The 23,883-nt window shown below is 36.4% G+C and overlaps 1 protein-coding gene across 5 annotated transcripts in view; it reads right to left on the reverse strand.

Moving 5' to 3' along the window:
* The window catches only part of LOC306886596 (NHS-like protein 1), a 51,447-nt gene that overhangs the window by 18,563 nt on the left and 9,001 nt on the right, over nt 1-23,883 (reverse strand). For 2 of the 5 annotated variants that reach the window (XM_079443851.1, XM_079443850.1), the window contains exon 1: nt 19,641-19,789. The exons of 2 other annotated variants lie outside the window; for them this stretch is intronic. In XM_079443851.1, coding sequence (XP_079299977.1) covers nt 19,641-19,656 — 16 coding nt within the window. In that variant the 5' untranslated portion in view covers nt 19,657-19,789. Of the gene's footprint in view, nt 1-11,696; nt 12,252-19,640; nt 19,790-23,883 lie in introns of those variants that run through there. One more of the 5 variants, XM_079443847.1, reaches the window with a different exon arrangement.

The raw sequence follows: 23,883 nt of genomic DNA on the forward strand, positions 1-23,883 counted from the left end.
TGCAACATTTAAAAATTGCAGCTTTGTGTATTTTTCATGTGTAGCGTAAAGAATTTTATGATTCTGGTTTGGTTCCTCTCACAAATTCTAGTTATTGAAAATGGTGTATTTAATGTCACGATGAAACATCTGAGCAAAACAGATCATCAAAAAATGGGATTGGTTGACTGGATGGAGGCAGATCTAAATACAAGCTTGTCGAAAGGGTTTAGGGTTTAAGCAGGCTAAATGATTGGAGAAGTCTGACATACATCACCAGGGAGAAGTCTGTTGTTTCACCAGAAGTTTGAGTTACTGATGTTAATTCATCTGTGCATTAAAAAATAGATCATAATTTTTTATCAGAATATCATTTCATTTTCATGCTGATTTTTTTTTATTGATCCTTCAGTTTTTTAGAGGCACCATAAATGCAATCCAGTTATTGATTTCAACTATATAATAAACGGTACAAAATAACAAAAAATTAAACAAAACTAAAAAAAAAAAATTCTTAATGTAATGTGCTGTAGATAAGCCAGTTTAAACATTCAAGTGTATGAAGAGGCTAAACAGAACTCAATTCGGTGCTCGCGCATAGGGCTGCCACTAACAACTATTTGAATTTCGATTAATCTATCGACTAATTAATCGATTAATCTAAACGATTAATTTCCCGCAAAGAATCAACAATTTGACTTAAGAATATTTTATTCAACCAAATTAAATCCAAATTTCTATGAAATCATTTTTTAAAGCAAAAGTAAAGTGCCTCATAGAGTGCAAGAAGCAAGTGTCCATCTCATAGTCCAAATCACTGAAATCAAAGTTTAGTATTATAGTGTAAGAATGACAACATATCCACATGTTCTAGTCTATTAATAATACAATTATAATCAAAAAACACTTTTTAAAGGTGTATTTATATTATTTACCGGAATTTTTTTAGGTGAAAAATGTAAATGTGCAGTATTTCTGAAAAAAACTAACTTTTTTTAAAATATAAAATCAATTAATTGGAGATGCTTTTGATTATTAAAATTTAATGGAACCATTAAATGGAATCCAGAAAATAATGGAAAACAGAATTTGGTAAAGATAAAACTGTTAAACTCAATTAATTAGACAGACTTTTTGATTAATACAATTTAATTTAACCATTAAAACACAATATAGAAAAAAAATGAATTTGGAAATAAAGCGGATTTCATAGGGCCCTATAATTATAATAAATTTTTTTGTGGTAATAAAAATGGATGTAAGTGAACAATAGCTTTTAAAATGACTTAAAATACATACAGTGCCCTCCAAAAGTATTGGAACAGTAAAGACAAATTTGCTCTGTTGGCTGTGGAGTCAAGACATTTACAAATATGATTAAAAGATGAATATGAGACAAAACTACAGAATATCATATTTTATTATTGGATGATTCAACACATACATGTTTTACCAGCTAAGAAGTTCAGCACTTTTAGAGTTTCATAAGCATAAGTATTGGAACAGTTGCCTCACAGGTCAGCGTGTGATCAGCTGTGTCCTGTTGCATAAATTTTTCAGATATTAAAAGCAGGGAATGTGTCGTATCAGTTATATCCATTACTTCTGCATTCTGAATCCTGCATTCGATGATGGCACACACAAACCAGGATGAAGACGAGGGAGCTGGCTTTGAGAGAAAAGCAAGCAATTTGGATGCTAAAAGAAAAGAGGAAGTTAGAGCTCTAGCAAAAACAAAGGGCATGGAGAAATCAAGAGTTTGGAAACCACCAGCGACACCAGCAACCAATAACGACCTGATTGGCTGAGAAAACAACAGTAGTTGATGACAGACAAATCATAAAAGCTGTGAAAATGAATCCTAAAAGACGTGTCTGTAAAATCACCAACAACTACCAGAAAGTTGACAGTTTACTCCACAGCCAACAGAGCAATTTTGTCTCTACTGTTCCAATACTTTTGGAGGGCACTGTATATAATAGCAATGATGCAATAATAATTAGTTCAAATAAAGTATCAAAAGCAAGAAATCATATGGTTTTATTGAACAAAACTGCTAAAACACATAATGTACTATAATCAATAGAGCTAATGTTCATTACGCATAACAACAAAGGACTGCAGGGGGCGCCAACGGCCTGACGATTGTTTTTACACATTACTGCGCGAGCTAATCCTTGTTTAATATTGACCAAGCACCACTTAACTCAAATGTCCACTTAATCTTTAATATTTGGCAATTTCTTTAGGACAGAAATGCTATAGCACTGTAATTAAATGAATATGTGGACATCAAAACGTGCAAACTCAGAGTGAGGGTTTGAGCTTTTATTTTGAAACTGCGATTTATTCTCCTGTGTTTGTGTAGATAAATGATAAACCTTACAAATCTGATGAAACGGCGTTGCGTTCCCAGATGAGCGTTATAATGAACCCAAACTCACAACAACATGCAGAGATGGAGTTTGAGACGCTCCACACATGTAAATGATAACAGTTCCTGCTGAACTACTGTGAAAGGAGCCGCTGTGTGATGCACTTACTTAACCTACACGCTTGTAAATAATTAAAGCGCATATACTGTATTTAAACTGCATTGCATAAAATTATTTAATTAAATCATAGCGTTTGTGCATTCTCAATTATGCTTAATTATGATTTTTAAATGGGTTTAATATATCATGCAGCCTTGAAAAATAGTCTAATAATGTGTTTTATGGATTCTGGTCCGTGAAATGCGCCACTTCCGGTATTTGTCCTGTTAGTCGACACGAGCAAAATGAAGTCGACGATTTAAAAAAAATTGACTAGCCGACGAATCGCGAAAACCCTACTCGCACACTATTATTTTTTAGTCTTCTTGCACTTGAACAAGCTCATACACAAAAAATTATCTCACAATACCTTTCTCTGCAAAGATTCTCTTAAATAGTCGGTTATGTCTTAAGTGACCTAAACAGTGAAGAAAGAAATCGCATGTGTATCATCATTATATTGTATCTGTGCTTCCGGTCTTAAAGGGACAGCAGCCTACAAACAACAAAACACAACTTTAAAATAAGATTAATCTATATTTAATTTATACAGTGAACACTGTGCAGTGTTGTTTTATACTTAATTATTACATTTATGGGCTTGTAACCATGAACCATGAGATTTGTGAACCATTGGACCCGTACTCTCTTGACTTAACTGATTTATCCGCAGTGAAGTTCCGATGAAATCTTGGTTATTCAGGCTATGTAAATTAATTTTGGGCTACCAAAATCTGAAGAATGCCTGCTCAAAGGGCTACCAGAGATTTAAAAAATTTGCAAGCCGGTAGCTACTGCTTCTAGATCTGCTTTGTTTGTTTTTTTCCTGTTTGATGATGTGTATTCCGTTGGCTTACCCTGGCTCAGCTAAAAGGCACCCTCATAATGAGATTGGGGTACAGCCCCCTAAAATGCTAAAAACTTTCTGCCTTACTGATCCTATTGTGGTTTCCAGCACTACCAGTCCTGAAGCACACATAACTCATATACACACACAAACTGTAGCACTCCTCCTCCCCATGTCCCAGGCAAGACATTCACTGAAGAAGACAAACAGCTGGAGGGCCAACATAAATGCCCATTAAACACTAGCCTGAGGAAATAAACAACAGCTAAATTAATATACCTCACATAACGCAATATTGTTTTTCACTCACTGTATACCCAAAGAACATATGGCAAATTGCATACCTATAGAAGAAACAACTCTTAATGACTTAATGACCATGGTCCAGTTGGGATTTTAATGCTGCATTCGTGCTGATACAATAGAAATGAATAGGCCCATAATGAGACAGAATCGGGATCGTGAACAAAAATCCAGCAGTGTGTGGACTCCCTCAAAGACGTCTCAGCTATTGTGTGTCGCTGTGTGAAAATGCCAGACAGACAGAAAAACGTAGTATACCACAAAAGACGGGAAGGAAAAGGAAGAAAGCACTTGAACTTTAATTAGGAATGGGTTTGTAGACAGGCTTTGCTCAGTTTTTTTATAATATATAAGCTACAAAAAACTAGTTCAAATGTGCATAATTATTTTATTTTTATTGAAGTGGCAGTCCTGGCTGCCAGTTGGTGCCCAAATGAAAGATAAGAAGAACACAAAATTTTACATATTGGTGCATCCCTATTTAAAATCCATTTACTGCATGATTCTTTTGCATATTTGTTTTTGCGATGAAGATAAGCAGAGCAATATCCTCAGTATTTTTAAGTCAGAAAGCTTTTTTAGCAATAAATTTAAATCTTGAATCAGAATTTTCTATCTTGATGTCTATTCCGCTTTCCTCTGATTAAACAGCCTTGACAAATGAAAATAAATATTCACTGCAATCACTCTCATATTCATATATTCATAAGAGAGATAATAGTAGTTGAAAAGGTTAGGATGTTCTATCACCTTTAATCAAAGCAGTCATCACACTGAGAACATTCCCTTCATAGTGAGCAAAAACATGGCTGATTAGAGAAAATCCAAAAAAAGAGTCCCCCAGCAACAGTAGAGGAAAGAGAGGGTACTTCAGTGAGTGAGCGAGTCACGTGAGGCCTGCCCACACCTGCACAACAGCCCTTATCATTCGTCCTGCATGCTACGGTTCACACAATGGACCCACTCAGTCCAGTGTCTGCAGTCACCCCTGCCCACATATCGCTGGTGAAATCAAACATGCAGGACAATTGGACAGAATTACAAATATAAATCAAAGGAGCAGCCAATATGTATTGATCACAATGTAAAAATGCTACCCACAGATTATATTGTAATCCAGATACTTCCTGAAACAGGTTTTAAGAGTGAGCTATCACTGCATGATAACATCTAGTGTCGATGCACAGATGGACATAATAGAAAAAAAACAATAGTAAAGAAAGAATATACCATAATTCCCACTTGTTATAAGCAAATCACAGACTAGCGAGCAATAATGATACTGCACCTCAATCATGTGGTTTATCAAGATACATTTTCTTGAGAAGCAAAATGACTTTGAAATTAAGTTAAAATAAGTATTGTCAGTGGAGTCAGAAAAATAATCTTGTTTTTTTCCGACCTCAGTGGCAGATTTTTTTCAAGCATAAACTCATAAATTAAATTTGATAGATTTTTCAGAAAACAAAACTTAATATCTTAAGTATTTTTTTCTTCTAAATGTATCTTAAATGTAAATGTATCTTGATTTAAGAATGTTCAGACATTTCTAATGGAAAACAATATAAAATACTACGTAAGAAATACTTTTTTTGGGGCAGTGTAGGGACAAGAATAGCATACTAAGTTGAGGGCAGGCCCTTTTACCCAAAACCAGAAGCAACTGTCTAGTTCAGGGGTAGGCAACATCGGTCCTGGAGTGCCGATGTCCTGCAGAGTTTAGCTCCAACCCTGAAAAAACCTCACCTGCCTGCAGCTTACTAGTAATTCTGAAGACCTTGAAAAGCTTTTTCAGGTGTGTTTGATTAGGGTTGGAGCTAAACTCTACAGGACAGCGGCACTCCAGGACAGACGTTGCCTACCCCTGGTCTAGTTGCTTAAAAATTGCCCCTGCACAATTAAACAATCGATTATGTCACGATTAAAATGAAAGGTGAAAATGAATGAAAAGTGTCTATTCAAGGAATTACATTTTGATTCTCTCACACTGCATCAGATTGCTTTTTACGCATTGTTTTTTTGCAGCGTTGAGCCTTATAACCAATGCCACACGTTTCCGTTGAGTTTAGGAATGCAACGGCCAATCAGAGGCACTTAGATTACTCGGCACAGAAAAATTGGCAATCAGAGGCATTCGGATTAGTAAGCACTGTAAACTCCCGAGTTGTTGAGTGTGTGCACTCACTGATTGATTTCTTTGCACATGTGAAACCATGCTGTGCAAATACAATGTAAATAAAAGATTCATTTTGTAGCTTCAGTGATTATAATGGGAGTTTTTGCGTAACTTGCGCTAGTCTAGACTAATGTCTTGGAATGACCAATGTTTGTCTGTGAAGCCAGAGCAAGAATATATGACGAGCTGTTTCCCCAAAATGCAGACACAAAACACACAATTAAAAAAAATATTATATTAATCGACGTTTATAATCATTATTGCAATATTAAGAGCAATGATCGACAATAACAATTTTTGTCATAATATTGCAGCCCTATTAGCTCCTGTATAATTCAGATACAATTTTAAACAGTCCGTTGTTATTGGCAACAGTTTAAAGTATTCTGATTGATTTAAGTATTTGGTTTAATATTTGACATTTAAGACATTAAGGTGGTGATTAAAATTGCCTTCAAAAATCTAAAAAGTGCCCCTTAATGGAAAAGTTAACTTTTTGACCCTGCTAGCAACACCCTTGCAACCAGAGCACCTTAGTAACTGCATAGCAATGCTCTGAAAACCATTCAGAACACCTTAGCAAGTGCAGAGCAACAGCCATGGTAAGCACGTAGCACTCAGGCAACTCAAGTGTATTTTACTATTTAAAGTGCATTCTCCTCGGAACGGCTTTTACAGTACATTTAAATTTACTGTTTTTCCTGTAAACTGTAAAATAGCTGATTTATTTAAGGTAGCGGCTATTTGCACTAAGTGTATATAGCGATAGATGCTATTTAAACTAAGTGCAAATAGCATGTATTTTAGCAATAGATACTATTTACACCAAGTGAAAATAGCAGTATTTTTTTAATGATATGCTATTTACACTAAGTGCAAATAGCTATAGATTCTATTTACACTGTTAAAATAGCAAGGTTTTCTGCTATTTATACTACTTATTGCAAATAATGGCAATTATCTGCACCTCAGTATTGTAGTACATTATAAAACTGTACGCAATAATAAGGTATTGAGTGTAAATTATAGATTTAATTCAAATTATTAATTGGATGCCACCTTATTGGGACAATAAATCCCTATACCCTAACCCTACCCGATACTTTTATTTTCAACTTTTTGATTATTTCCTTCATTTTTATTGAAAATAAATGCCTTTCTGATGCAATATGAAAAAAAGTTTGGCAAAAGGCAGGCTCGAACTCGGGTCGATCGCGTCAAAATGCACACGCTTTACCGTCTACAGCACTGAAACTGATGCAGAAGGAGCCTCTTTTTTTTTAGTGTTGACTAACCCAATCACACGTTAGTGGGCGGAGTTAGTGTAAATGGCCTTTGCCAACAAGGTGGGCTATTTGCACTTAGTGTAAATAGACACTCTGTTTATTTAAACTTGTGGTGAACATTCAAGTTGCTATATTACTTCATAAACAGCCTGTAGTTAGGCTAATGGACTATATTACTTGGTGGAAAAAGCCATTATCATCATTAATAAATTTCTGCCATTTCATAAACGCAGTAAGTCTCCTAAGGCAGTGTAACAAACAGTCTCTCTTAACTTATTGTTGTATAACTGGGTGGGTGACTATTTATGACCATCAAAATAAAGGTAATAAGACAATACTGCTGACTACTAGAATTCATTATAATTACTAAGCGCACATAGCAATAAAATCACAACATTAAAAAGATTGTATGGTATAGAGCTTGCATGTACACGAAATAAACATGGATCTGCAAAAGAATCTGTGTCTGTATGAGGCTGGAGCCCTTTCTCTGCTTATTAAACACAACAAAAGCCCTTGTGCCTGACTCTTACATGACCTGGCTATGGTTACTAGGGTAGCTGTGTTAGAATTTGGTGATAAAATCTATCTATTCTAAATCAACAAGACCCACACACAATATTGCCTGAGTGGAGCATGTGAAGAGGAACTGCTGATTTTCAAGGGCACTTGATGTGCAAATGCTTCTTAGTTTCAATTGATAGCAATATGTGAACTGACTTACAGTTTCAAACATTTGCTGTGTTGGTCAAAGAAGACGATGTTATGTGTCATCTACTGAACTATGCAAAGATGGTTTCTGTGATCATTTGATAGCAAGAAGGTCAGCATCACCTCAGCCACTGCAGAGCCACAGGTTCAGCTCTAGCTGTAAGCCAGTGAGATCAGGACATTGGCTCAGAATGTGAAGAAAGCTATTGTGTCAGCACAAAGCAGACCAGCTCTAATAAATGCCTAACTACACACAGATCAGCTCTAATAAATGCCTAACTACACACACACACCATGCACATAAACACCTTGACCTATATTCAAGCAAGACAGACTGGTCATTATCTCACATTTTTGTAAGGATGCACTTTATATCAGCTACTTGATTGGATAGAGATGGTTTTTCTCATGGTTGCTAGGGCACTCTGGGTGGTTTCTAAGGTGTTGCTATGTGGTTGCTAGTGTATTCTGGGAGATTGCCAGGGTGTTGCTATTACAGTGTTTTGAATGATATCATTTTAAGCATGAAGCTTTGCACTCCGTAACAATATATGTTCTGAGCAAGATCATCAAAAAAATCTATTTAACCACAGCTTGCGTGTTTTGAATTTTAAAAGTTACATTTAATAGTACATTTACAGTTTAGATTGAGATGTTTAAGTCAGTAAGAGTTTTTGTAAATAAATGAATTCTTTAATTCAATGCAATGTTTGAACATTTGGACATTTTTCTAAACACAAACAAAACTTCAGTAACTTAATTTTATTTATGTTTTTATGATTTCTTTATCACTAAGGTTTTCAAATTTCTTTTGCTATTTTAGCACAGTTTTATGTGTCCTTACCAGGACTCATAAAGATAGATTGGAATATTCATCACTTTAGATAGACACTGAATTGTCATTCTATGATTCACAAATGAACAATATCTCTCAATATCTTTCACTGGAGAACAGTAAGGAGGAACAGACATTCAGATTTCTAAGTGTGGAGCATTAAAATATCACTCGAGTCCCACCCAGACACAGGCCTGATAAATAATACAGCAGCTAGCCACTCTACTGTGTCTGCTCAGACATATGTGGCATATTGATCTGTAACATGTCTGTCCCAGCATCGGCTCCAAAGTGTGCCAATATCTGTGTCAGAAAACTGGGCCAGTTCCAGCACAATGAGAAATACGATCCCCTATTGCATCTCCTGAGCTCATATTGGGATTTGGGATGATCTTTTTACAACCTGGCATAAAGAAACTCTCTTCTGTTCTCATCTTATTGAGTACTGAATATGGTCATGTTAATGTGTGTTTTACAAAATTGCTATATGTATAAATTTGTTAGAATTTTTGTGCCGTAAAAGAGTTGTAGATACCATGTGTGCAGACATGAGAGAACTGTATTTGGACTTATTCCCAGACATCCCAGACTGATCAACATTGTGATATATGTTTTGCTTTTGAAATCATTTTATAGAAATTATACACACTTCTCAGTTAGACTTCAAACTAGCTTTTTGATTTAACTAACCATCACTAGTTCGTTTTATGAATTATATGTATTTGTGTGTAATAGCTGTTTTCAACACTGATAATAATAATAATAAATGTTTCTTGAGCACAAAATCAGCATATTAGAATTATTTCTGAAAGATCACATGGCACTGAAGACTGGAGTAATGGCTGCTGAAATTCAGCTTTCCCATCACAGGAATAAATTAACATTTAAATTGTATTAAAATAGAAAACCATCATTCTAAATTGTAATAATATTTCATAATATTACTGTTTTTACTGTATTATGTGGTGAGCATAAGAGATTTCTTTTTAATAACAATACCAATTACCAATTAGAAAGTTTTGAACGGGATGTTATTTTATTTTTTTTTTATTTTTATTTTTATTTTTTTTAGCTTGACAGCCTCCGTTTCCATTCACTTTGTTGTATGGAAGAGAGCAGTATGAACAATCTGTTAAATTTCTCCATTTGTGTTTCACAGAAGAAAGTCAGTCATACATTTTTGGCACAACATGAGGGCAAGAAAATGATGACAGTATTTTTTGTTGTTGTTGTTGTTGAACTGAGGTCCAAGTCCTCTCAGATACCTTCAAAAATAAAATTAACATTCAAACTAAAAATAAAAAATGAATCTGCAATGTAAAAGAATGGTGCCATCTTGTGGCACTACATAGTATCTCAGCATTTCATAAACTGACACTGGAGAGGGGAAGGTCTCTTGGGAACTTGATGATGACAAAAACATAACACTAGGAAGTGCAGGTCAGTGCCCCGTTGTAGTGACATTCATAGAGAAAGAGGTGTGCATGTTTGTGAGTGCGAGATGTGTGTGTGCTTCCCTGAGCAGCTGTGTGTAGCACAAAGCCTATTTGAAAGTAATTACATTAATTAGACCGCATTACAAGTGTTTACCACCACACCGTATGGACTGTAGGCCACCTCACTAAATAAGTGTGCTAATGTCCAACACGTCTGAAGAGAAGCTGAATCCAAATGACTGCCTACAAATACAATTACGAACCATTATTATAATATTAGGACACTTGATTTTATAATAAATATTTACAATGATATTTGGTATAGGTTTTCTTGCTTTTCTGACAATAGCACTTGAACGGTGTGAATGCCACAAGTTTGTGTAAAACCTTAAGGTCATGTTCTCCAACATGATTTGAGAATTATCCAAAGAGAATCAAGAACTGAATTTTGATGTGAGTGGACTGTAGGTCAATATGTTTTTTTCAGAGACATCTGTCTGCACATCTGATGTAAGTGAAGGGAGCAGCTTGCCTGGTGGATGGGATGAGATTTTAACACAGCCCTAAGAAATCAGCTATGTCTTCTGCCAAGAACTTGAGGCTTAGTTAACATTACACACTCTACAATCTTTCAATTTAAGGCCCAAACTAAAACTTTGCTCTAAACAAGCGTGTGCTAAGACTGCATATGAAAAAGGATTAATATTACAAGCAATATGTACACATTTAGTTCTGGATTTAACTTCATATGCAGTGGGTTTAATCTGGCCCAGTGGCTTCTGGAAAATCAGATTAGTTTGACAACATATTACAACTACAAAAGAACAGTTTGTAATTTTTTTTTTTTTTTTTTTTTTTTACAGTTTGCACTTATAAAAGTAAAAATGACAAAATCACATGTCAAAATTACTAAAATTAAAACTGAAAACAAAAATAAAATCTAATTTAAAATAAATAAATAAAACTGTCCTGATTCATGAACAAATCATTCTTTTGCTTCAGATTGCTTTGACTTTTCTGGTGCTTTTTTAAGTTTTTAGTCCCCATTCCTTGTAATCATCTGGAAAACAGGGGTCCGTATGTTATTCAAAATATTTACTTTTCTTTTCCACAAGTCTTACCGGTTTGGAATGACATCAGAGTAAGAAAATTATGACAAATTTGAAGTTTACTGTGAAATATCCTAAAGACAGCTAAAACCTAAATTGAAGAACATCTCGTTGAACATTCCTGTATTCTCTTTATGGAGTATATCAAGAAATCTCTCTTTAGTTCAGAAACACTTGCTGCTATTGTGTATCTCCGCACTAGGCTTGTCATGGCCTGCCTCGTTCCAGACTTCAAACTGGGCAACACATTCAACTATACTTTAATCATCGCTCTTCTACTTTTCGCCATCAAAAACTTGTCAAAACCCATCAAGGGTCTATCTCTGAAGTTTTAACACCTGCTAATACAACTGGCCATTCTTTGATATGCCAACAGAAAATATAAAGTGAAAGAAAATAATCTTTGACCACCGACTTTTGCCTTAAGGAACAAAACAAATTCTTCTGATGAACAAGAGCAAACTAGATTTGAAGCGCTACCTTTCTGATCTTGGCAGGATGGACTGAAGGTGTAGTTGGGGTGGCCCTGCAGTGGGACGCCCTTTCGAGCAGGTGGTCCTGCCCAGGGTTTGGGCGCCCATAGTGCATCTTGCTGCTGATGTATTTTGGAGGTGAGGAGTCTGCGGCGAAGGCTGCTCTCCGTCTTGGGCCGGAGGTGTAGTTTGCGAGTATAAAGAGGAAGAAGTTCATCTTCGTCCTCATAGTAGGTCCTATTCCAGCATTTCCCAGCCGGTTCGGTAGAGAGGCAGTCTACGTATGCAATCATCCTGTGCTTGACAGAAGTATCTCAACTTCAGTCCAGGTTGGGACGTCCAACCACAGTTTCCCACATCCACCCTTTTCCTTTTTACCTCCACAGAGCCAAGACAACTAGGCGTCCAGAGAAAGCTCCCACAAACATTAGATACTAGCCAGAGTTGGACAATATTCTACAAAAGAAAATCTGGGTTCTCCATAGACAAAAATTTCAAACAAGAATCAGTGAAAACGCATCTATGTTGTTGTCCTCTCACTAACTACCTAAAGCTTTAGACTGAGGGAATAAGCAAGTTAGCCTGCTTGTCTAATCTGTAAACCAGGATTATCCCTTCACATCCAAGTGCTGCTGAAGGCAGGCTTTGTACTACAGATGGTCACCTGGGAAAAGGTGAAAAATAACACAGAACTAAAGGTGGTACAATTGTAATTTTTCTTAAATGTTTACAAAAAGGTAGAAATACCATGGCTGAGCAGATGAGAAGAGTTGTAACACTGCTGTTCCCTTTGATCTCTATTAGAACTACAAAAAATGTTTAAAATGGGAGAGTTTCCAAGACAATATTTTACACAAAGCATTTGCACATGCACTGTCTTATTTTTTATTTTATTTTATTTACCACATAATTTATCCAATAATTCTATTAACCCTTTTTAAAAATATTTTTAAAAATAAAATCAAGTTGAACTGTTTGATGGAGGTTGGTATAAAAAGTATCCATGTAATAATTTAATAATAAAAAAGAAAATGAATAAATAAAATAAAAATAAATAAATTTAGAAAAAAAATAATAATAATAATTTCACTAAATAAAAATAAATGCAATTAAATTTGCGTTGCAACCTCTTTGCACTCTTTATGCCATGTAATTTACATGATTTAGGTCACTTTTATAAGGTGTGTGTGTGGCCGCAGTGTGAGAAAACAAGCAGCCTATAATGTTAAAAATCCACCCACTCATTTTTTTATAAAACCAATAAATCATGATCAGTCTCTCCAAAAGAGCTGTTTCAGATTCTCCCTCTGATCACGTCACCGAGGGGAAAAAGTTCCGCCCATTTGTGACGCTCTCTGCCCTATTAGCATAATCACAGCCCTGAGTGAGAAGCTGCAGTCCGCCATGTCCGCAATGTCAGCACCAAAGAGGCTTTACAAATGTTGTGTTTTGGGATGCACTAATGAACATAGGAGTCGCCATAATCTCCCCCCATCTGAACCGAGGACACTGTGGTAAAATTTCATTTTCAAAGGAAATATCACGGGAAAAAATCGGTAAAGTCCCCTAAATGTTTAGGAATCAATACCAACGCTTTGTGCGCGAACGTCAGCTCCAGACAAAGTATCACACGTTTGTTTTCCAAATTGCCTTTCTGAAAGAGCTTCTTAGCTTTGGCTAATTGCTAAAGCTATCATTGTCTCTGCCTGTTTTCACTGATGCTGCCTTCAAGTGCTACCAGAATGATCGTGAATAGGAATATGGTAGTTAAAAGTTGCATATTTGAAAGCAAATATTGACATCGGAGACTTATTTTACATCTGGTAAAAAGGGGCATAATAGGTCCCCTTTAAAATCAGGCCCAGTGTTACAATCAGTCAAACATATCTTCTTAAACCATCTTGAGTTACTTGCACAGCTGTTTGTGACCGTAAGAAGAGTAGAAACTAAGAATTGGAGAGGGAGAGAAATACGATATAACCAACAGATAGTAGGCCAACAAAGAGTATTGTACCCGGTTATCTCCAGCAAATGTAACTGTCTAAGTCCAGATAATGTGTTGAGCCTCAGGATGGGCGACATAAATCTGGGGCTGGAAAGAGATCCCTCACCCAAATAGATCAACAACACACTCCTAAATTGTATTTCAGCACTTTATTGTTGCATAGACAAGCTGGATATAATATAATCGTCCATTTCATCGTAATCAGATCTGATTAAACTCCATCCGGGATCTAATCCAAACCCTTGAGCTCAATTCTTTGGATGACCGCCAACGGCAGGAACTGGACCAGATGAGAATTCCAGCAACCAGAAGCTGTCCTGCCAAGAGCTTAAACTTACATACAACCACCCTGGCCCAAAGAGAGCTCTTCACAGAAATACTATCACGTCCTCATAAATCTAAGCTTATCATTTAACATGCCTGGCAGCAAGTGTTGAATCTATGTCCGTTCTGTGCTCTGTGTTAACCTAAATGAGTTGAAGTTTTAACCGAAATGGGTTTATCATGGAGCAGAAAATTAAGTTTTCTAAGTCTCCTTCCCAGAAACATCTTTTGTTGCAAGCAGTAAAGTATGTGTTCGTGTGGTCATTGCTCACTGGTCTGCAAAGCATCTGGATCTACTTAATTGAATGAGCAGTAATGCATTTGTGGAGATGCAGTGCAAATTTGTCGAGCTAAGAGATAATGAGGTTTCACAAATGTAGCACTTTTTGTGATAGAAGATATACGAAATGGCATGTTTATTCATTTTTTTCAGTTCGTTATGAATAAGAGTGAGAGAATGAGAAAGCCAAACCAAATTAAAAACCTAATAGAATCCCACTTTCTTCCAAATTTATTTTTCCTCCTACAGAAGAAAGTAAATTTAGATTAGTTCCTCCAACGAATCACACAAACCAGTGGCTCTGAATAGAGATTGTGCGCCCCCACAGGTGCAAGTCTGCACCACCCGAGTTCCTGCTTGCTTGGGCGCACACAATACGAGGCTGGAGGGTTTCAACAAAAGTTGCTATGGAGTTCCTGTAATTCGGCCAGAAGCACCTGCTGGAGCAGACAGTGTGCTCAACTCTGTGCGCACAACTCTATTGTTGTGTCCATTTGGATAATTTCTATCCTTTAACATTCTTGACTCAGTGGACATGACCTTGATCAGACGGCGCTGTTGTGTGGGAAGCTGCCTGTCATTTAATATCCTGTATACTACAAGTGCATGAACGTTAGAGAAGATCTGCATATGGATTGTACATACTTTACATATCCCAGAGGCATACAGCGTCATAAGACATTGATATTTGCTTAAAGTTTGGTTGCAACGTCGGGTGACCAAAATTCAATGTCAATTCAATGTTTAATGTCAATGTTAATTTGATGTCCAATACCGATGTCAGCTGATGTTAATATTTGTTGTTTTTAGGTTGTGTAACCAAAATCCATGTCAAATTGGGGTTAAATACTGATGTCAACCCGATTATCATTCTCAACCAAAATGCAACGTCTGTCCAGCGTCATGTCCACCTTATGTTATATTGATGTCCTCTGCCTACTGGGATGGTAGTGGTTAAAAATCTAAGACCACACTGAAGAAGATTGTATTTTTTTGTAACTTTTTTAATTTTTTTGAAACTGGACATAAGCAAAGTTAAAAAATTACCTAAAAAAATATGGTGTAAAAAGAAAAAACCCTTCTGATTATGCCTTGACCAAGTGAATTCCTTTTCTTGCTTCCATTGAAGCACAAGTTTCACTTTGAAACAATATATTTCCAGCCAATACTGGATATTTTGCAATTTTTTTAAGATTACCTATGTTTAAAACACTAATAATTTAATAACCCTTAATCGATACTTCTCAAAATGAATATCCATATTTATACTGTACATGTTTTGATACCTAAATTCACATCTACAGTAGCATTTAAAAAGAACTAATTCTATTTTTGTTTTGTTTTAATTTATTTAGCCAAATACTACAAAAATGTAATATCGACCATAACATCAAAAATATGATCGGCTTATCCAGGCCAGAATTAAAAAATTGGAACATCCCTAATCTCAAATCAGGTTTTACACAAACTTCTGGAGTTCATTTCAGCTTAAAAGCTGCTGTCATTACAGCAAAAGGAGGATGTGCACAAATGTACATATTTCAGATACCACTTCACTTGTATATATAGAGCTATCTACTGTATACATCCATGTCCAATATGGATTATTGGAATGCCAACTTAAAGCTGTTAATGACCTTCTGTCAGTATTCCAGTATTCAGACCACCAGTCTTCCCAGCTAGACAGCTATATATATATATATATATATATATATATATATATATATATATATATATATATGCATAGATTATTGTTAGTAAATTTAAGCATTGTAAAATATTTGATGTGAACTTTCAATGTTGTAACTACACAGTAGTGCTAGTGCACCACATAATTATTTTAAGCAATAAATAACTTGATTACAAAAGACATTTGTATAGTGCAAACATGCAGCTCATAATTTGTTTTTACAGATGCTCTGTATCACACGCTCCTACGAAGAAGCATCTTGGAGGAGGAAACCATTTTCAGCTTTAGGGGATGCTTTTGGACTACATTTCTAAATCCTCCCATCCGTCAGTCTCTCAATGTTTTTTCTATCATTCTTTCCAGAATGTCTTAAAGAATGCCGTAACATCTTGAGACTTTGATTCAACAATAAAATCATTAACTCCCTTGAATGGTTCCAACTTGGAATCAACCCCTATGGCATTTCTGAAATGAAGAATGACCGTTCTTTGCCTATTATCTCAACCCTGAAAATATGTGCAGGCCAAACACGATGGTCTCCACCAATGTTCCAGGGATCAGACTCAGAATTCTACTAATGTGGAAGGGAGGGTCGGCTCCGCGCACGCCTTGCGACTGAGACCCTCATGTGGGGCTGACATATCTGGAATGGCCATCATTCTTCAGGCTCCAAGCCAACTCTGGCTAATGTTCACGATTCATAACGGTCACAGTAACCGCGAATGCCTTGTGTGAAATGGGAAAAAGCGCATAATGAGACATTCATGCTTGCATGAGATTCAAATCCAGGTGTTTTAACAATTAAGCCTGGATAATCACTCCGAGATTTGGAAAAATGATCATCGTGACAGCTGAGACGCCCATAAGACTCCATTTTCTGCATCTTCTGTCCAAAGCAAGCAAGAACAAGGCAAAATCCTCCTACTTGAACAGATATGATGGGATGATTGGTCCTATGGGTTGGATCGCAAAAAGAGCAAGACAGTAATTGGATTACGTCCAATCAGCTGCTCTGGCTCTTCTGGAAAACAGTAAAATGGAGAGAGAGGAGGCAGGTACCTTTATCTAGGTCAAGGAAACTTCATTTATTTAAAAAAATCTTACACAGAAGAGCACTTTCAGGCTTTTAAAGTGAATTACACTCCACAAAATACCAGTCCCTGCCTCCCACGAGGGTCGTCTCCACTTCTCATTTAAGTCACAGAAGGACGCTGATTTGATTCAAGACCTGAGGAGCAGGTGACTAACAGAATGCTCTTTTAGCTGCTCATTAGGGAGCTGCTTAACGGTCTCTCCATCATGTGACACTTTTATACAAGCCTGTGGGTTGTGGGTCACCGCATACATTTGCACCCGGTGATTAGACCTCTGACAACAGGAGTCAGTCCATAAAGCAACTTTACTTTATGAGAGCAGATGCACTTACTTGGAGGCTGGTGTGCAGTGTGTTGGTGTACAATTAGCTGAAAAAGGAAAATCCACAAGGGTTTTTGAGGGCACAGGAGGAGCGCTGCTGGTGTTGATATGAGTGATATGAATGCACTTGTTTTGGAGATTGACTTTAAAACACGAGCCTGTCTCAACCTGCCCCTCAGCTATACAGGCTGATTGCATCCAAGTTCATGGTGCTGCTGCAAAGGATGGATTTTTGTAAACAATACTGTTCACAGAACAATGAAGTATGCTTTAGGCCAGATTGCATGCAGTTTAGTGGATCTGATCCGTTACATATCTATTTCATTCTATTAAGTGAAGAAAATACTGAAAGAAAATGCACTATTCAACCAAACTAGCCAGCAAAAATAATTGTTTTAATAAACTAAAAGTACGTTAATGAAGTTTAGTAAGGAGATTGGGGCTGGTTGTCACAGTTTTTCTCAAGTCCAAAGTTAAAAGTTAAAAGTTAATTTAATGCATACTTTGTGTTTTGTGACAACATGCCCCATTAGCACTGAAGGAATTGTCACAAACTTGCCATTATACTAGTATTGATTTGTCTATTTTTTAAATCATAAAACCTAGAATAATGGAACAAACTAAATTTAGAGGAACAGCAAAAATATAAAATTTGAAGAACAAAACAAAACTAACCATTGTTTTGATAAACATATTGTAATGAATAAATTAAAAATACATTTTATTAAAATAAAATGAAATCAAATTATAATGTGTGAAATGTGACATGAAAAATGCCACCACTTAAAACAGTTTCAGGTTCAAACTTAAAAGGGTAAAAATGCCCAAATTTTAACTACTTACAATTTTTTAACTACTGTACTGTCGGTTTGAAACCAAGATGCTAAATCACTGTAAAATAAAAATAAAAATGTTTGACTCACAGATGGTATAATAACTAGCCCCTATGCATAACTTTACAATTGTTGAATGAATAACCATTTTAGCCTATTTTTATTTTATCCTACTATCAAAACACTAAAGAAAAGGTCAGACAAAGTATCTTTGAAGACTTTCACTTTGAAAATCACTGGCACTAACCAGTCATGACAAAAAACACAAAATACAAATGTGACTATTCATAACATGACCTTCAGGTCACTGGTGAATAAAAGAGGTGACCAGTGTCAAAAAAGAAAGAAAAAAAACCATGTCACCATGCTGCGCAGATTATTTATGCTTGACATGAAAAATACACTGGATAACAAAAAGTCACAAAATAACAGACAAGTAAAAAGAAAAGAGAGAAAAAAAGAGGGTGAACAACAACAGATCAGCCATCCAAAAGAAACACACACACACACACACACAACATTGCAAAACAAAAAGCTACTATATTCATGTATCATAGAGATATCGGGCACACCAAAATGAAAAAGTACTTATGTTGTTCCAAACTTCTATATAACTTTCTTTGTTTACATTAATACAAAAAGTGAATTTTTGAAGAATATACTTTCCATTATTTTTCATATGATAAACATAAAGGAGAATGGGACTGTCAAGATCCAAACTGACAAAAAGCACCATACGAACACTTCTGTGACACTTCTGAGGCTTGAAAGCTTCAGTCTTCATTCATTATAACTACACAGAAAAGAGCGACCTGCACATTCCTCTAAATGTCTTTTTCACATACAGGTTTGTAATACCAAGAATGAATAAATGATGACTAATTTCTGTCTGACTGAACTATCCCTTTAAACTAAACACAAAGCATTTCATACACTATTTAAAGAGCAGATGAGGAGCACAAAATGCCAGCACAGAGCCAAAACCACAAAGAATGACAAAGTTGCAACACTTGCAACTCAGACTTGCATTTCTAAAGATAAATTTGCCATGGAATCACAGCTCGCTAGAGTTCACATAAAAGACAGATCGGATCAAACTTTCCTCCTTCCTTATAAACAGCCTCGCTCTCATCACCTCAAAACTCTGGCACGGTCACCGTAACTTTTCTGACAGATTCCCACTCGGCAGCCTGCGAGCCGCACTTCCTAGCAAGAAAACAAAGGAACCGGAGGAGAGAGCAGTGCTTTGAAACTGAGCAGGACGTTTAACTAACTGCTGAGCTCGATCCCCTCCCTTTGTCTTCCATCAGGGAACTCTTACACTCTGAAACTGCAATAACTTACGTATGTCTCCTAGCTGTTCTTTGTCTTTCTTCTGCCAGATTTGAAGGTCTGACACTTACCTCTCAGACAGAACATGGTCTCCTGCCTCTTCCACTGTGTGTTGGTATTTGCTGGGAAGTGTGTCAAGAGTTTTGCAGCGCACTGTCCTCACACAGCCCCAGTCCATCCAGAGCACAAACACTCACACAGGTTCATAGACACTATCTGTAACCCCCTCCCTCGCTTTCACCCACGTATACACACACACACAGTGGCAACCTGCCAGCTCATGCGCCCTGGGAAAGTGTTATCCAACCCCATAGTCCTGTCGTTCCATATTACTGACACTGCAGGACAAAGGACAGAGAGGTGGAGAGAGAGACTGAGTTAGGGAGACCCCCTCCTTCGCTCCCTCTCTCTCTTTCTCTCTCTCTCTTCCCGTCTCTCTCTTCATCCCCATCTGCAGCACTGCAGAGCATTGATTGTTATTAACTTGGCTGTCAGCAGTTCAGCCGTCACTGGCTTTTGACACACACAAAGTTAAATATAGCTAAATCCCCTCGACTCAATTGTTTGTTACAGAAACAAAAGGTCATTGTCCTAGGCTGTCATCGACCGCTAATGCTTATAGTCTAATAGCCAAAACACACAACACATGCTTTGTGCGCTGCATTTTGACCATGTCATGTGCAGTTGGTTAATCTCATAACATCTGAATGCAAATACAGTATACCTGAAACAGATTCATATGGATGTAACTTCCTTTTCAAATCAAATCAAACCTAACTCAAGTACAACTACTAGAATGCCATTTCTGTCAATTTAATAGTTTTCCCAGTGCCAGTTCTGTTTTACTTTAACTGAAACACTGGTGTTGACTGGAGTGAGAATAAATAGGATGCATGACTAATTCAATCAAACTGTTAACCTTAACTGTTAAGGACTCCTTACAAGGAAATCCCTGACTATCACAAGGTAAATAAAATCACGTTGCTGGGAACCTAGTTTCAAATTCTGCTGCATTTTTACTAAACCTGTGTGATAGACCTAATAAACACAGTTAAGTGAGACTACAGACATTTTATTATAATAAGGTGAATGTCAATCAATCAATAAAAAAATAAAATGTCCAGTTCATCTCAAAATCAAAAGAAAAATAAGAAATTATACTTGGCATAAGGAAAATTATTTTCACGACAATTAAGCATATTTTAACCCAAATTCTTATTACCATAATGCCACATAAACGATACTGTAATATTTTTTAAATCACCATTTGTTGAAGGTATACTATATATATATATATATATATATATATATATATATATATATAAAATCCTTTTTTTTTTTTGCAGAATTTGATTTTTCTGATAAAATTGTACGTTGTGCAGTCCTATGACAGGCTTCTTTCTCTCAAAGCAAAACTATTTATTAGATTTTTATTTTAGTATGACATACTGGCTACATGTTCTTAAAGTTCACCCATTAATAGACAAGGTTTACATTTCAAATAAAAGCTGTTCTTTGAACTTTCTATTCAAAGAATCCTAAATAAAATGTATCATGGATTCCACAAAATATTAAGCAGCACAGCAGTTTTCAACTTTAATAATTATAAGAAATGCTTCTTAAACACTAAATCAGCATATTAGAATGATTCCTGAAGGATCATGTGACACTGAAGACTGGAGTATTGGCTGATGAAAATTCAGCTTCGCCGTCACAGGAATAAATTCCGTTTTCAAATATATAAACAGAGAACGGTTATTTTAATATTTTGTAATATTTGTTTTTGTTTGATCAAATAAATGCGGTCTTGGGGAGCATTTCTTTCAAAAATATATTACTGAACTTTTGAACACTATAGTAAGAATGTGAGAAAATAACACTTGCATGTGCAGTGACAATGCCCTACCCTATACTCTGTCAGTCACTCTGACACCTTCCCTCAAAGCCCAGAGTGGAGGACCATTCAGGATGCCCCTTCTACGCATGATGAAACCCTCAACAAAATGTAAACCTCTATTGTTCTCTACAGGCGATACCACAAACAGACAAACAAACTGAAAGCTGAGTGTCCTCTGCTTACCTCTGTGATGGAGAGGAGCATAAACCCACTCATCATAGTCATTATCAGTATCCAGCTGCTCTCTGTGGCAGGGGAAGAACCGTCCACGCTGCTCAGAGAGAGTGGAAAGACCCAGAGCAGCGAGGGTTCGCGGTACAGGGTGACTCTTGCCCTCTGCCAACTCCCCTCTGTACCTCAGAAAACTCCTCTCTCCCCACATCTCCAAAAACCAGTGCCAACAAAAGCCTGACTTGAACCTAAGAGTCAGGCACGTCTCCAGATGCCCCACATTTACGCAAAACAGCAGCTTAATTCACTCTAACATGGAGGGATTTATAAACACGCTTGCGAAGACCAAGGGTGGGTCCTTCTAGAATATCCATGCTTCAAAATATGATGTTGAAATTGTCCTCATAAGCTGCACTACAAGCAGTGCTGGTCTTCAACATGCTTTTAAGCTCCAAAATACATTCTTCTTTGTTTGTCTAAGTGAGTTTGACTCCAAACAAGCAAAGTGTACTCTCAGGAAGCCCTAGAAAGTGGGGAACTTCCTCTGCTCCCCAGCTGTGACACGTCGGTGCGTTGGCATGAGCAAGTGTGTGTGTGTGTGAGCATGTGTGTGCTCCACCAGCTCGGCTGTCTGCTCCAGCACGATTTCTGCATGCTCTTTCTTCAGGTGGAGCAAAATAAACTCCATCTGTTATGCCGCTCGATGAATAAGGCAATTTGAAGTGATATTAAACTGAACAGCTCTTCATAAGGCAACACTTTAACGTGGTCCACACTCACCCTATAAATAGATAAAGCAGATTAATCGCTTTAGAGTGTCTTATGGCTGAGCAGGGAAAGGCTCTTAGACCTGACACATAGTGTGTCTGTTATTTTAATGAATTTGGCATGATTATTTATCTATGATGAGTACAGACTGACAGTACAGAAACAAATACAACACAGAACATGTGAATGTGGATTTATGCAATCCAAAACCACTGAAAAATCAGAGCAGACATGAAATGTTACTTGTTTAGTGACGTTGATCAGATGCACTAATAGTAGCATTGCTGTCCGATTAAAAAAATAAATATATATATATATATATATATATATATATATAAATAAAGGTGCATCTAAAATTAGAATATTGTGAAAAAGTTTAATTCTTTCTTGTAACATTTCAAAAAGTGAAACTGTCATATATAAAAGTAAAACACTTCAAATGTTTTTTTTTGTTTTAATTTTGATGATTAGAGCTTACAGCTAATGAAAGTCAAAAATCAGTATCTCAAAATATTTTAATATTTACATTTGAGTTTCAATAAATGACCATCCATACAGTATAAATTCTGGGTATCTCTTGTTCTTTCAAACCACAATAATGAGGAACACAGCTGACTTGGCAATGGTCCAGAAGACGGTCATTGACACCCTCCACAAAGAGGGTAAGTCACAGAGGGTCATTACTGAAAGGGGTGGCTGTTCAAGGAGTGCTGTATCAAAGCATATTAAATGCAAAGTTGACGTCTGCTGGTGTTGGTCCATTGTGTTTTATACAAGTCCAAAGTCAATGCAGCCATCTACCAGGAGATTTTGGAGCACTTTATGCTTTATGCTTTATGGAGATGCTGATTTCCTTTTCCAGCAGGACTTTAGCACCTGCCCACTGTGCCAAAACCAATTCCAAGTGGTTTGCTGACCATGATATTACTGTAAAATGTTTTACTTCTAAAATTTAAAATATATGAAAGCTTCAATTTTTGAAATAAGTTGCAAGAGAAAATGAACTTTTTCACCATATTCTAATTTTCTGAGATGCACCTGTGTGTGTGTGTGTGTATAATATATATGTATATATCTATATCTATATATATATATATATGTATATATGTATATTATTATTTTTTTAATCTCACACTTAGAAAATATACATCTCTAAAATGGTCGCTAATGCAATAAAAATGTGACAACTTAAAGTCTAGTCTGGAAAGCATTGTGTAAGCCTATATGCAGTTTCATCAGGTATCATCTCATAAGATTCCATTATTAAATTCCATTATAATTTACTGCAGCACGAATTGTGATGTCCGATTTTCAAAAAAGTGATTCTTATGAACGAGTTGTCTTTAATGAGTCAGTGAAAAAGATTCATGGATTTGCTTATGAGTTAACGGTTTGAACCAGACTCCACTAGTCAGTGAATCATTCAGAGTTGTCACTGACTCTCTGTTGTTGTTTTTAAACAGGCACAGATAAGATAA

The sequence above is a fragment of the Barbus barbus genome, assembly GCF_936440315.1.
Source record: "Barbus barbus genome assembly, chromosome: 20".
Lineage (NCBI taxonomy): Eukaryota > Metazoa > Chordata > Actinopteri > Cypriniformes > Cyprinidae > Barbus > Barbus barbus.